At 44.5% G+C, this 14,122-nt stretch overlaps 1 protein-coding gene across 5 annotated transcripts in view; it reads right to left on the bottom strand.

Moving 5' to 3' along the window:
* Positions 1-14,122, bottom strand: part of SEMA5B (semaphorin 5B) — a 271,124-nt gene that overhangs the window by 33,263 nt on the left and 223,739 nt on the right. For all 5 annotated transcript variants that reach the window (XM_032114157.1, XM_032114158.1, XM_032114156.1 and 2 more), the window contains exons 13-14: positions 8,826-8,943; positions 2,616-2,797 (exon numbers count right to left, since the gene is read on the bottom strand). In XM_032114157.1, the coding sequence (XP_031970048.1) occupies positions 2,616-2,797; positions 8,826-8,943 (300 nt within the window). The remainder of the gene's footprint in view (positions 1-2,615; positions 2,798-8,825; positions 8,944-14,122) is intronic.

Here is a 14,122-nt window from a genome sequence, read left to right on the forward strand (position 1 = left end):
ACCTACCCTCTGCTAATTCAGTACGTATTGATGCTTTAAATCTCTTACAGCAACACCACTGCCAGCTCCCATGTTTTTATCACAAACCTCATCATATTTTGTATATTCTTATATATAATATTCCTAAAGCCTTCAGCATTGAATCCTATTAAATGGAAATCTCAAATTTCATTAAAAATAACAATAATTGCTTCTAGCTTTCATGGCCACCTGCAGACGTCACTGTACTGTGACCTTAAATCTGTAGAAACCAGAGGCAATTAAGAGCTCAGAGGCAGGATCTAGTTTCATGGTTTAATGAGTGATCACATCTCTGCTGAACAGTGGTAACACAGCCTGAAGCCAGTGTGATGTAAAACCCCCTAGTTCACACCTCAGCGCTGGAGATATTGCCAAAGCTCCTGTGAGAGGCTGAGCACGTGCAGGCGGCTCCTGCCACGCTGCTGTGTGAGGTACCTCAAACTTGTGCTTACACAGAAGCCAACATTTTCATCTTTAAAATCTTGCATCTATTAAAGCTCACCTTCCTCTGATTTGGCAGCACTGGACCTTGAAGCAGGAGAGAAGGAACCATATCTCATCTCTTCTGTGCTGCAGGTTTCATTTCATACAGAGCCAGTGGTAATGCTGTGTCTTATAAAACTGTCTAATCTTGACACTTCAGTGCCTTAAGCCAAAAAATATCTTTTCTGGGGTGTGTTTTTTATAAAGAAAAATCTTTCTAAAAAGTCTAGTCAAAAAACAACTCAGGTGCTCACTAACTTGAAAGCTAAGCTTGAAAACAGATGTTAATTTTCAAAGCATTTACTGAACTAATAACACTGCTGGCAAGAAATATTTCCTGGCATAGCACCAATCAGGGAAGAGGATGAAAGTTAAAACCCACATTGCCCTTCACAGTTTTTGTGTTTTTTATCAACTCTTGCCTGTTCTTGGCAGCTTTATTTCAGAACCCTGTTAGATCTTTCCCCCCTCCTCTTCTTGTTCTCTCATCCCTCTCCCTTCCCCTCTCCCACCCTAAACAAGGTCAAAGAACAAGAAATTCACTCATATAAAAATCCTACTATTCCATTTTATTCTGCTATGTTTTAAACCACCTACTACCTCCCAACTCTTTAACCCAAAAGAAAGATTATATGTACAATCATGAAAAGAAAAAAAATCAAATGCAAGGTTGCTGTTACTGCTGCAAAAAGGGCAAGTAATTTCTACTAAAGAAATCCTCAAAAACCCAACAGCTCTTAACATCTATTTGTGTTTCAGGATTTTTAGCAGATCCACTTTCAGATCTCCAGCTTTCTAATAGAACTCATTTTTAAACATCCTACTCCCTCTTTGCAGAAAGAAATCTCAATGCCGTATGAAGTCAATTAAAGGAAATTTGAGGGCTGAAGCGGATGTAGGATGACCAGATGTCCCTATTTTTCAAACCATGCTGTTTTGTTATGTATTAAGATTGAATAATCTGTTTTTCATCCCCTTCTTAGAAGCTGCTCCTGCCTCTTTTGCCATCAGAGCAGTGCTGAGAAACCCATCCCACTGGCATGTTTTCCATTTGCCACTGACAGAAAAAGCCTGCCTGGGGAAGGCTTTGCTCAGCCCACGGTGGCAGCACAGGGGCAGGAATGACTGCACACCTTTTGGGCAGCACAGCCCATAACTGGAAGGAGAGATGCCAATTAAAACATGAATATTGCTGAATTTTTGGTGCCAAGACCAGCACTGATCTCCAGGGATGAGTCAAGAGGCAGATGTCCTTAATGGAATTAATGTTTATGGAGAAGATAAAGTAGATTAAAACTGTATTGACCCAATATTTAGCAAAATCCTGGCTGCCCCCACCCTGGTTAAATAGTATTTACACTATTGCATCATCTTCCCTTGAGTCATGACATGATGTAGTCTGAGGGTGGTGGGGTACCACGGACACAAACACCATGGCTATGTTTGGGCACCCCACAGGAGGACATTTAGCTTCCATACTGCCAAAGCTGAGCTCCAGGCTTCTGTGGGCAGGCAGCATTTGGGCACAAGCTGAGCTGCCTGTGCTGCTCCGGCGCCGTCCCCGGGCCGTCTCCCGAGCCCGCTCGCTGCCAGAGGATGACGTGCTGCTCTCACCTGCCCAGCAGACAGGCTGTGCTGCAGACAGGTCACAGACTCGCAGAACAAGGCAAACAAGCCTTGCCTGGAGCTAGGCTCAGCCCTGTCCTTACAGGAGTTGCTCTGAAGGAGCTCTGCTTGTTTTTGGCAATGCGGCCTTGGAACCCAAACTCTGAGAAGTTATGAGCTTTCTGATTTTTTTAGTCTGCTGTTCAGCTGGCTGACAACTACCTCTGCCTTATTCACCTCCTCCTGAGGGGTCACTACTCACTGTACAACTGAGGGAAACCAAGGCACAGTGTAGGGTACAATAATTTGGGGTGCTCATCTTCCAAGAGCCTTGGCTGAGTGCTCTTCACTCAGAGCCCTTGGGTTTCTTCATTTTACACTGACTTCAAGCTCGACCTCACACACCTCACTTTGGCTGGGATACAATGACATGGTCACAAGGAAGGAGCTAAGCTGTGCACAGACACAACTCTTGTTCCCTTAAGAAGCACAAAATCCTGACGTACCTTGAACAATTTGCAACCTCAATCCTGGCCCCTTCACAGCTGCGACCTCCACAGCGAGGACGAGGGTTGTCACATGAACGTGATCTACACATACAGGAGCCTGTGCTGTCCCCATCCGAATGCTCACACAGTTGCCATGGGGACCAAGGCCCCAGCCTTCCATTTGTTGTCAGGTTTTTCACCTAATTTTAAGAGGAAAAAAAGGTCATTAATAGCAAGTTTACATTTCTGGAGACAGGCCCACAATAGAAATGCCAAACAAAGCTTCCAGGGGGATTAGGATGCAGCTTAGAGGGGAGCTGTCTGTGCTTGCGAGCAGGATTCAAAACAGAGGGTTGTTTTCAGACAATGCCACATCAATATTTACCCTCCAAATTCCACACCACATACCTAACATGCGCACACAGGCACCGAGCCGACCCAGCCAGCACCACACCAGGAGCAAGCATCCATCTGCCACACCACACAACCACCACACTCCCTGTTCCATGCTGCACAGTTTCAGTCTTTCAAGCAACACCACAGCCAATATTGGCTGACCCCACTCCATCATGTTGCAGCCTCTGCAGGGCTTCCTGCAGAGTATTTTCCAAGTTAGTGTTCATATAACCGTAGTGACCAGCTGAGGCTGGGGCCTCACTGAGTTTGGCCCTGTCCAAACGTGCAGTAAGAACTGTCTCCCTTTCTAAGCTGAGCCATACCCTAAATGGCCATGTGGATGAAGAACAAAAAGTGAAGCAGATGATGATGACTAGCATTAATGCTGAGGATCACATAGTCACCTAAAAAGCAAGAATTCATCTCAAGACAATTTATGGACCAGACCACACTACTATCTGTCCCCTCTGCCCTTTGCTTCATGCCTGCACAGCCCTGAACAGGCTGGGACTTGAGAGCTTCCTGCATGCTGTAATAAAGGAAAAATACAGTAGTTCTGGCAGACCAAGAGCATGAGAAACAGAACTATTTCAGGACTGGTGACAACCCTCCAGTAGACAGTGTGTCAGAGCTTGCTCTCCTGTGCCCTGCTTTAACCAGTGCTGCTAGGGGAGCCCTAAGCTGAGGGCTGGGGGACCAGGTTGCTGGGCCCCTTGTCCCCAAGTCTGTCTGGAGAGGCTGTGTGCTACCTGCTTCTCCTGGGTTCACTCCTGGCCACCACTGCCTTCCTGTTACCACTCCACCACTACTGCAGAATCCTGCAGCCCAAGACCATGTCTTGAAAGCTGCCCTGAATACCCCTGCCCTGGCATCCCCTCTACTACTTATTGAGAAACACAAGGCTGAAAGGGATTGGTGCTGGCCCTACCTGTGTACAGCTACTCCCTTTTTACAGCACAAGCACCATCATGCACTTCTGCCCTGGTGGCTTCCTCCATGCTCCCCACCCCATGCCCCATCCCAAAGTGCCAGGCCTTGCAGGCAGATGGCACAGATGGTGGCTGCCTGCAAGTGGCTCATGCCTGTGGGGTCACCCATGTGGTGGTGGGATGCTCAGCAGCTTTGGTAAAACCACTGCTGAAGGAAACACTGAATTTGGCCTCGGTGTCACACGCAATGAAGGATGAAGGAAGGAAGAGGCTGGGGTCCTGGCAAACAGCCCTGGCCCCAAACCTGAGCCAGTTGCCCTGACAAACCCCACTGTGCCATGTTTCACTGAGCTCTGCTGCCAGCAAGAGCAGGCCCCTGGGCTGCCCCAGGGGGGGAATGATTGTCCCTGCTTTACAGACAAGTAAATTAACGCATGGAGGGGCTATGAAGCTGCTCAGGAGCCACACAGGGAGCCAACCACAGCCATGGGAAGAGTGCTTTCCAGCTCTGTGCTTATTCTCCAAGACTGGCACTATGTTAAACACTCAGAATGTACCTCTGGTGGGTTGTCATCTTCCCCTCTCACCCATCTACAGCAGCATCAAAAATATGCAGCAGTGGCATGGAAGCGATTTAGATCTGATACTGCACTTGTCAGGCTGCAGCCAGGGGTTTCAGGCATCTGCTGTAAGCCTTTGTTTGCAATAGATTATCATGTAGTTGTAAAAATTTGCTCTGGGCTGCAGGTTAAAAGGCAAGATGCCCACAGAGGAGATCCCTGAGCTTTGTAGTTGTTGTTGAATTTGCTGTTTTAAACATTGTTTAAAAATCAATACAGTTGGGTTTCTAAAAGTTGGAGGGGGGGAGTCAAAAGAAGTACTTTGAGACATTTAATACTAGATTTTTATGTCCTTTTTCCTCCTGCCTTACAAAAGCCCTAATCCAAGCATTGCATCATTTCTATTCATTTTTGACCCAGAAAGCCTTGCTGATTCCAGCAAGATTCCTGTTCAGAAATCAATGGTATGATATGGCCTGTGTCATCAATTAAAAAAAAAAAGCTGATAAATAATTATTGGCTCGTAAGTGATACTGGGAAACAACCCAAAAATTAAACAAATAAGCAACCATAACCAAAATGCTGAGATTTATAAACATGTCACGCTGTGAGTGTGGGAAGTTTTTATACTTAAGAAATTACATATGGGTTATTATTCCATCTTTAAATTCACAAAAAATATCTTCAAAAGAGCAAACCTGGGAAGTGGGATAAAAACCCACATGCATTGATCTTTTTCAGGAATACCTTTACAAGGCAAATCCTTTGACGCCCACACAGTGCCCATCAGACAGAGAGGACATCTTTAAAAACACATCTGATCAAATGCCCTTCCCTCACCTGACAATATTGCCAGTTCTGGAATTCTTGTCTTTTATAAACTGCCACACTCACACCAAAGGCCTCATCTTTTTCTTTCTTCGTTGTAGAATCTAAAGGCTCAAGTGCAGGATCTAAAAATTCAGACTGCCCACTCCTAATCCCTGCTACCAGGATATTTTCCATGTTTATTCTGATATTACAGGTAAGACTGAAGCATTCCTAGTTCTTTCAGTTGATCTATTCCTTGTCTTAGGATTCAGATATCAAAAGCTTATAATTTTGCCAAGCTTTAATTACTTAATCTGGAAGTTTCCATGTTAGCTGTTTGATGTAAGCTGAAAAGTCTTGCAAAGTTTCAGTGAAACTACTTAAACCATTTATAAAATCAAAAAAAAGCAAAAAAGACTGTCCATAAGTAGCAATATTTTCCTTGAAGCAAACTAATGTTCCGAGCAAGGAACTGAAATTTTTGTCCTTGTAACACCTTTTTCAATTCCCATGAAAAGCCATTCAAAATTGTCCAGGGTATAAAATCCTTGGGACATGGGAAAAATTCTCAGTTTTCAGAGATTCATAGATTTTGATCCCTGCACCCAACGTCTTTTCTGTGCACTGGACATGCTTCAGTGTAGGCCAGAGCAAGATCACCCTGGGCAATGCAGCTCTGAGCAGCTCAGTCCACGTGAATTGACAGCAGGGTACAAGACACCCAAAACCAGAGTGGGGAAACTGCCACTGATTAGTAAGAAAATGAGGTAGCATGGAACAGATGCAATATGACTAAGATAGGGGTTTGCTGTAAACACAGAGTGGGACTGGAATGAAAACCTGGAAGGAAGATCATTGTTTGGCTGAGGATAAGGAGGACAGTACACTTTATTGGGAATACTTAATTCCTGACTTGCCAACCACCCTCAACAGTGACACCATGAGCTTGGCTAATAGTTTGTTGGCTAAAGCTGAAGTTCCTTTCCTGCTGGTGGCTCATGTTGGCATCAGTAAGATACCACAAAATAGGATGTGTCTGTTTTTCTAAAATCAAAGTGCACCTCCCTCCCTTCTTCCAGGAAAGCACATACAATCCTTCATCAGGATTCCCTGATAAAGCATGGGCACATACACAGAAGAGCAGTTTAGTTTGTGGAATTTGTGTGCTACCATTTCTTAATGTTAAAATGGTTGACATTGCAACCTCAGTAATGAACCTTTAGGAGATTCTGGATGTTATCTAGTAATAACATATATTAACCATTACCCAATGTATTGTGTTAACACTACATGATTAAGCCTCTATCTAAAGTCCCTTAATATTAAAGCTGGAGAGTGGGAATCTGTGGCACAATGTAGTGCTGTACAAAGATGTTCAGACTAGCTCTGAACAAGCCCGTTTGCACAAGAGCAGCAGTCAAGTTGTGTTAGTGTTGTGGTTGACTCACCCAAATGCCTGGCCCATGTAGGATATAATTCAATAATATGCCAGTTCTGGCTTTAAAAGTTGCTGAATGCCAGTCTCTCAGCTGTGCCAGGACATCTGTTTGTGGGCTAGGCTGCGAAAGAACTCACTGACATTATCTGGGTTAGGAAAAGTTTATTTGGGAGGGGTGCTTTTAATCGACACAATTTCACACTTGACTGTGATCTCACATACAGCTGTACCAGCACAGCTGAGCGCCTGGTGCTCAGCCCAGAAAAGTGGGGTGGGAAAAGCCAGGACTTCTTATGACAGTAACTCATCCAACTAAACTCAGACAGGTCTTTTGCTGGAGTGAAGTTTGGCATTGGGTCACTGCATTTCCCTCCCTTTTCAGTGCTCATCTGCACATGCTCTTCTAGACCCTTTCTTCTGCTGACCATGACCTTTGTCCTGCACTGAATACAAGGAAATACTTGGATATTGCTGATGTAGGTGCTTAAATGAGCTATCCCACTCCACGCCAGTGTGAATTCATTCTAGTGTGAGTGGCAGAGGTGAAAGAAAAAGAAAGTACTTGCATGTGGATTTTAAACGGCTTGGCAGCCTGTCAGTCAAAGAGCACAAGGCTGATATATGTAACAGAATGGGAGCATCTACACAGAAAATAATCTACAATGGAATGCTAAAACAAATGTAAAACTAGCACCCCAAGAACAGCCAAAGCTCCTGAATATTCTGTGCTGAATTTTTATGACCTTGAAACAATGATCTGGAGTAGTTTGCTCCCTAGTGTGCACCACAGCAGACATGTTCAAACTAGAGGATTAACACCTCACACACCTATCAACAGACACAGGCATTAAGCAGGACGAGATAACAGCATGGGCAATCAAGAAGCACTGCATCCCAGTTCAACACAGGAGGGTTATAAACACACAAGCCTCTGAATCCAGCAGTGAAAAACTTAAGCCTGCCAAGCTGAGGATGGATTGAAGTAATGACTAGTATTTCCTGGGAAAATATCTGAGGAGTAAGGGAGATAATGGGAATAAACATCCCAGCACCTCCAGACAGAAATAGCGTACTGAAGATACAACCCATCCAGTCCTCCCTCCCTATCTACTGGACTTAGCAGTATTAATATGCTAATTGACGTTAGATAATAACAATGAACATTAATGACAATTTCTCCCCCACCCTCACTTTATTTAACAAGACTGGTTTTTCCTCCCCAGCCAGCATGCAGGTACAATTCAAGCAGCAGGAATTATACTCGGCCAGACAGCTTCTGGGGATCACAGCCAGGAACTGGATATTGCCATCAGAGAAGGGTGGGTGGCTGGAAAGGGAGCTGGAGAGTCAACTCAAACTGATTCAAGCAGAGACACTTCTTTTCTATATGCATCTCTTGGAGACCAGGGCCAGGAAAAAAGGCCATCTCCCTGCAATATCATGTAGATTTGGTCTCTGGTCTGCTGCAGTCAGTTGAGAACCCAATATTGTCTTTCTCACACCCCCTCTCTCAGTTGCACTCTCCCCGTCCCTTGATTTCTCTAGTACACACTGTATGTTTTTGTTCCCTTTGCAAACCACACATGCAGTAATTTGTGCTGCTGTCTAGATGGCTCTTCCTGCCAGTACAACACTTTTCACCAGTGTTGTCTCCTGGGCCCAGCTCAGGGATCCAAGAAGAAAATTACCTGACTGCTGCCCCAGGATGCTGTATTAGCATCCTGGAGCAGCAGGCTATTCTGATTCCCCAGCTTGCAGGGAAGCCAAGAAAATCGTGCAGACAGCAAGCTCAAGTTTCAGCTGGGGCTTACATGGTTCTCAGCAGTAACTTAGCAGCATGATCCATTCTTTTTCACCCAAGGCATGGGTAGGCATGAGGAAGACTGAATGCTTGCTTTAGGATCCCTCTTTCAGAGGAAACAAATACATTTGGGGTCTCCATGTTCTAAACAAGAAGCTGTGCACAGATATTAGTGCGTGCCACTGCTTTTATAACAGCCAGTCCTTTTCAGACTGCCACACACTCACCTCCCCTTCTCCCTTCTACACATACACACATCAGTATGTATAAAATATTTCCACTCCTTCCACTTACTGGGCACTCAGTAATATTTTGAGTCCAGAGGCTCATGTTGGAGCTGTCCTCAATGGTGGTGCATCGCTTCTGCTTGCTATCCCAGCCACAGTAAGGGTCTCTGGCTCCCAGGCATTCCCTGCATGTGCAAAGATAAAAGATTAAAGCCCCTTAAAACTGTCTAGCTCTAAAGACACGTATTCAAGTATAATCCTCATATATGACAGCTGTCAACTGCACCGAGGCTCAGTGGAAGAAACAATTTCTTCTAAGCAGAGGTTTACCTGCTTGGATGGGGAAAAAGAAAATGAATAGAAGGGTGATAGGACACAAAGCAAATATCATTCATAGAAGCTGCAGATTAAACATCAGTTCACTCCTCTCCAAGGCCTAGGGAAAGAAAATGACTTTACAAATTTTAGTCAAAGAGCACTTGTCATTGAGATATCTTTGTGCCCCCATGTAAACACGCAGCAGGCCAAATCTCACACAAAGCAACCTCTGTGACTGTTTTCTGACACTGTGTCCATCTAAAGGGGTTAGACAAGCAGAATTAGCCAATGGACTGGTAATAAAGGCTTTCTATTAGTCTTGGCCTTTGCTGGAACAATGGTTTCATTTATAATCCCCGCATCAAGATGTCAGTTTGGAAAAGTCACAGCAGAACATTATTTCTAGGCTTTTGGCTGCTTTGAACACTGCCGTATTCATTTTCCTCCTGAATCCATATTTACAGGCTAAGTGTGTGTTCCCAACATGTGAGCTGCTAAAGAAAAATAACTAGGGCTACTACTGCTACTAAACAGAAAAGATCAGTCACAGAAGTAGTCTGTACCAATAAAATTCTGCTGTATTGGTCGTTCCCATGAGTTGCTTTCAAATCATTCATTTTCATTGAGAAAACATAAATGTACAAGCCACATCATGCACGTATTAGTGAAAGACAAAGAGAGGACTAAACCTAAAAACATTCACAACACTATTTTTAATCCCCATGATCCATTCTCCTCTATCGCATAAAAGGCTGATAAGATCTTTCAAAAAGTCCCAAATGACTTGAAAACTGCCAATTAGACAGCAGCAAGGGACCAAGGAGAAAGATTCAGTTCAAAAAGCTAAACAGGAGAGTAATAAAATGTATTTTAAGGCTAGGTATCAGTATGATTAATGAAACATCAAAAAAAACCCCACCCCCTCAAATGCAATGAGATGTGAACTGTTCCCTCCCAGAAACCTTTGAAATCCTATTAGCCTGTAATCAGCTACAAATGAAAAAGCAAGTCCCTCACACACAGCTGAAGACACTGACTCCACAGTGATTTGTCCCAAAGCAAACCCCAGATTGTTTTGATGTCTGGTATCCATTGCTTTATATATATCTATACACAGACACATTTATATTTTAATTATGAGTTTCCAGTTTGCTCCCTTCCTACATTTCCTCTGCTAAAGATTTCACATACAGAGTTGTAAGGAACATAACTTCTTTTTCGTGCTTTAGGAAGGTAGTTACAATGACTGTGTCTACTGTATTTTTCCTTCAGTTGCTTCAGCACACCCAAGAAAAAGGCAAAGATGATTTTACCCCAGCCCTAGGCAACAGAACATCAAGTATTTACCCAGAAAATGACTCGGGATGCTCAGCCCAAGGACCAGAAGGGACATGTGCTGCTTTGCTTGTTACTTTGGCTAAGGACCCCTGTCCTCCTGTTTTGGCAACCCACAGCACCCTCACCCACGAAGTGGGGCTGCTGCCACGTCCAGAGCTGCCTTTGCTGTCCAGCAGCCCCTCAGCAAGGGCAGCACCCAGTTCAATACAGAGCAGACCCTGGGGCATTTGCCCACACTCTTGACAGCTTGGCACCTCAGGAGGAAACTGGGCAGTTTCTAAAAGGAAGAAAAAGAGAAACAGTGGAGGATTGGGGGGGGGGGGGGGTGGGGGAAGGCCCTGCTTATCGTTAGAGAGCCTTTTGGTCAGGCTTTCAGAGCCGGACACCACATACACTATTGTTTCCAGTTGCATGAAGCCATTTCGCTAGGCACCCAGCAGGCTGAGAGAGGTCATTGTAATTCATAACAGGGAAGGCTGTTGCGAGCATCGCCCTATTATGATACACATTTTCACTGAATTTAATTTATAGGAAAACACGTGCTGCATAAATTCGGGAAATAATCTCCATATGTTCTGTGCTGCAGCCCTGAGCCACTCCACAGGCTGCAGCATATCCCAGTTAGGCACTGACCACTTTGCTGGCAATATCATAATGTATGTCATAGAGCTAATGTGCTGCTCTTGGCTGGGAGCAGCCGGCTCCGGGTCCCTCACAGCGCGCTCACTGAATCACAGCCCGCGCTGCCCTGCCACTGCCGCGACCAGGCCATCAGTAACCGAGCTGCAGAGCCACCAGCCGTGCTGCTGGGCTCTGGGAAAAGCCTGGCATGGCAGGCTGTGCTGCTGGGCTCTGGGAAAAGCCTGGCATGGCAGGCTGTGCTGCTGGGCTCTGGGCAATGCCTGGCATGGCAGGCTGTGGTGATGGGGCTCTGGGAAAAGCCTGGCACAGCAGGCTGTGCTGCTGGGCTCTGGGCAATGCCTGGCATGGCAGGCTGTGCTGCTGGGCTCTGGGAAAAGCCTGGCATGGCAGGCTGTGCTGCTGGGCTCTGGGCAATGCCTGGCACGGCACTTGCTGGCTGGAAGCTGCATCCAGCCCCACGCTCTGCATCCAGGGTGTAACGAGTTCCTACCCAGCCCAGGCTCTGCTGGGCTGTCAAAACACGCACTCTGTAATTTAACAACCATCACAGCCTGGGACTTCTCCTCATCTCATGGCAGGCCCTCAAAACCATTTGAAATCTGAAAACAAAATAGCTATGCTGTCTGCCTCCCTTCAGGACTCAGAGCAGTCTCATCTGCTTCAACTCTGGTGAGAAACCTATTATATCAGCTGACAGCAATACACTTAGGGGTGAGGAAAAATGTATTTACTTACACAAAATTTGCTCCTTTTTTTCCCCTTTTTTAAGCAGGAAAAGCATTACAATGTACGTAACGCAAGAGAATGTCATTTCTGGCAAATACTTTCAGTGAACACTTCAAAAGCCAACCTAATTTATATCCTTACAGTATCTTTAGAATATACATATCCCTATTTATGTCATTAAAAGATAAAGCCACATCAGCAAACACATACCAAAAGACAAATATATGCCAGCACACATGCATACCCAAATCAAAATGCTTCAGAAGGACACTGTCATTCTTAGTAGATCAGGCACCATGGTGTGGAAAATGCAAAGATACCATAGCATTTCCCTGTGCTCAGAACACAATATAAATTGAAATGTTTACATGTAAATACCATTTTGTACTATGATACTGCTGAAAAATCTCACAGAGGCCACAGGGCCTGCAGTCTTGCAGGGCAGTATGTAAATACTGTGAAATAAGATACAAAGGAGTTTACATACAACAATGAAATTCCGATTTTTCAAAGGCAATGGGACTTCTGCCACTGGCTCAGTTGCCCAGATTTTATATCATACATAGAGGGAACATTTCACTTAACTCCTCAGTAGCAGGCTGGGAATGCCTCAAGGAACTAATGACACACTATCCTGTTGTCTCCCACCACAATTCCCAGGGTTAGAGGGAAGCCATTATCCCAGAAGACTACTTGAGCATAGCAAGTTAACACTGACTCTCTTAATACTAATGACTTAGTTAATGAAATCCTACAAAGTGGGATGTTTGTGAAAGTAAGATGATGATGATACCATATGGTTCATGCCCCCAGTTTCCCTCTGGCGGTCTACTAACCTCACATTCACAGATATCTAAGAGGCTGGATTTATTTTGATAGGGCATTACTATCAATAGTGATTCATTTCAATTCATTGCCTCGCAATAAATGTCTTGTGTGAGGCATAAAGGCATACACTGAAAATGTTCAATCAAAAAACAATTCCATTTGTGTCTCCTAGTCAAGGTGGTTTTTTCTCCAGTTCCTCATTCTCACTTAAGAAGGTCATTTGCATGAAAATAAAATCTTGCTCATAACAGCTCACCTGCTGCCTACTGTTTGGAAGCTGTAAGCCTCCCTGTTGTTGGCTGTTGCAATCATTTCTACAGCAGTGATCTGGGATAACACGACAGATTAAGGCTCTGCAAGAAAGGCACTATCCACAGTCCACTGAAGTCCATGTAAAGTCTTACCTATGATTCACAAGAGTTTTTATATGGTCTTTGACACCTGGTGTGCTGAGCCTTCACTAATAGCATGTGCTGTAAAAAGGCTTCTGCTTCCAGTATGCTGATGCTGCCCAAGATCCCTTTTTTATAATGTCCTGAATGACATCTTCTTTCAGAATCTTCATTAAAGCTTAAACATCTGTATTTCAAAAGTTTTTCATTCCCACTTTAATTTGCTCTGGGTCTAGATAACTTCATCTTTTGGTCATTTTTCCCTGAGAGTTAAAACTTTAGACTGTATAATAAATGGATCATCAAATCAATGGAACCAGGCCCAAGAGGTTAGGCTTTGACAGACCAAAGGAAAAAAAGAATTACTACAGCCTCTTCCCATTGTAACTACCAGACAGAAGACACATAAAAATGCCATTTTGTACCAAGAGCCACAAAACTCATTTGAAATATTCACAATGAAGAACTCTGCTCCTTTCATCTGCCAGGCTGTGCTTACTCTCCCAGTTTTCATTTCCTCTCTTTCATTTAACTTTTTCTCATTCCTTTTTTATGACTAAAAGCAAATAGGAATGGAATGACAGAACATGATGATGTGCAGAGGCAGGGGTCTAGACCCAAAGCCTGAGAAGTTCCTTCCCAAACTGTGTTTGCTCAAAACCCTGTCACTGCACCAAGAGACAGTTCTGCGTTTTTGCTCATGAGTTGGGAACATGCAGTAAAGGTCCTGTTTGTCAGGCAGACACAAGAACTGTCACTGTACCTGGTCCTTCAGACCCCATGGGCATCATCAGTCAGTCCACCAGAGGCACATCCACTGGTGCAGTGCAAACATTTACAACGCTGCTCCTGCAAGGCACATCCATGCTCAGCATCTCAGGAGCATGGGCAGCACAGGAGCTCAGACCTCAGAATTCCAATTCCACACTGGTTTGTTGCACTCTTGGAATGGTTACCTGCAAGGGAACATCTCTTTGCAAGCAATAAAGGGGTTTTAGCTGTGTTAGTTGTAAGCATGAGGCTGTGTTTGGCAGACAGGCTTACTGTCCCATTGCTAGCAACCTGCAGAGGGGATGAACTAAACAAATAATCATATTAGCTTCCAGCCAACCGAATCATA

The sequence above is a fragment of the Corvus moneduloides genome, chromosome 7, assembly GCF_009650955.1.
Source record: "Corvus moneduloides isolate bCorMon1 chromosome 7, bCorMon1.pri, whole genome shotgun sequence".
NCBI lineage: Eukaryota > Metazoa > Chordata > Aves > Passeriformes > Corvidae > Corvus > Corvus moneduloides.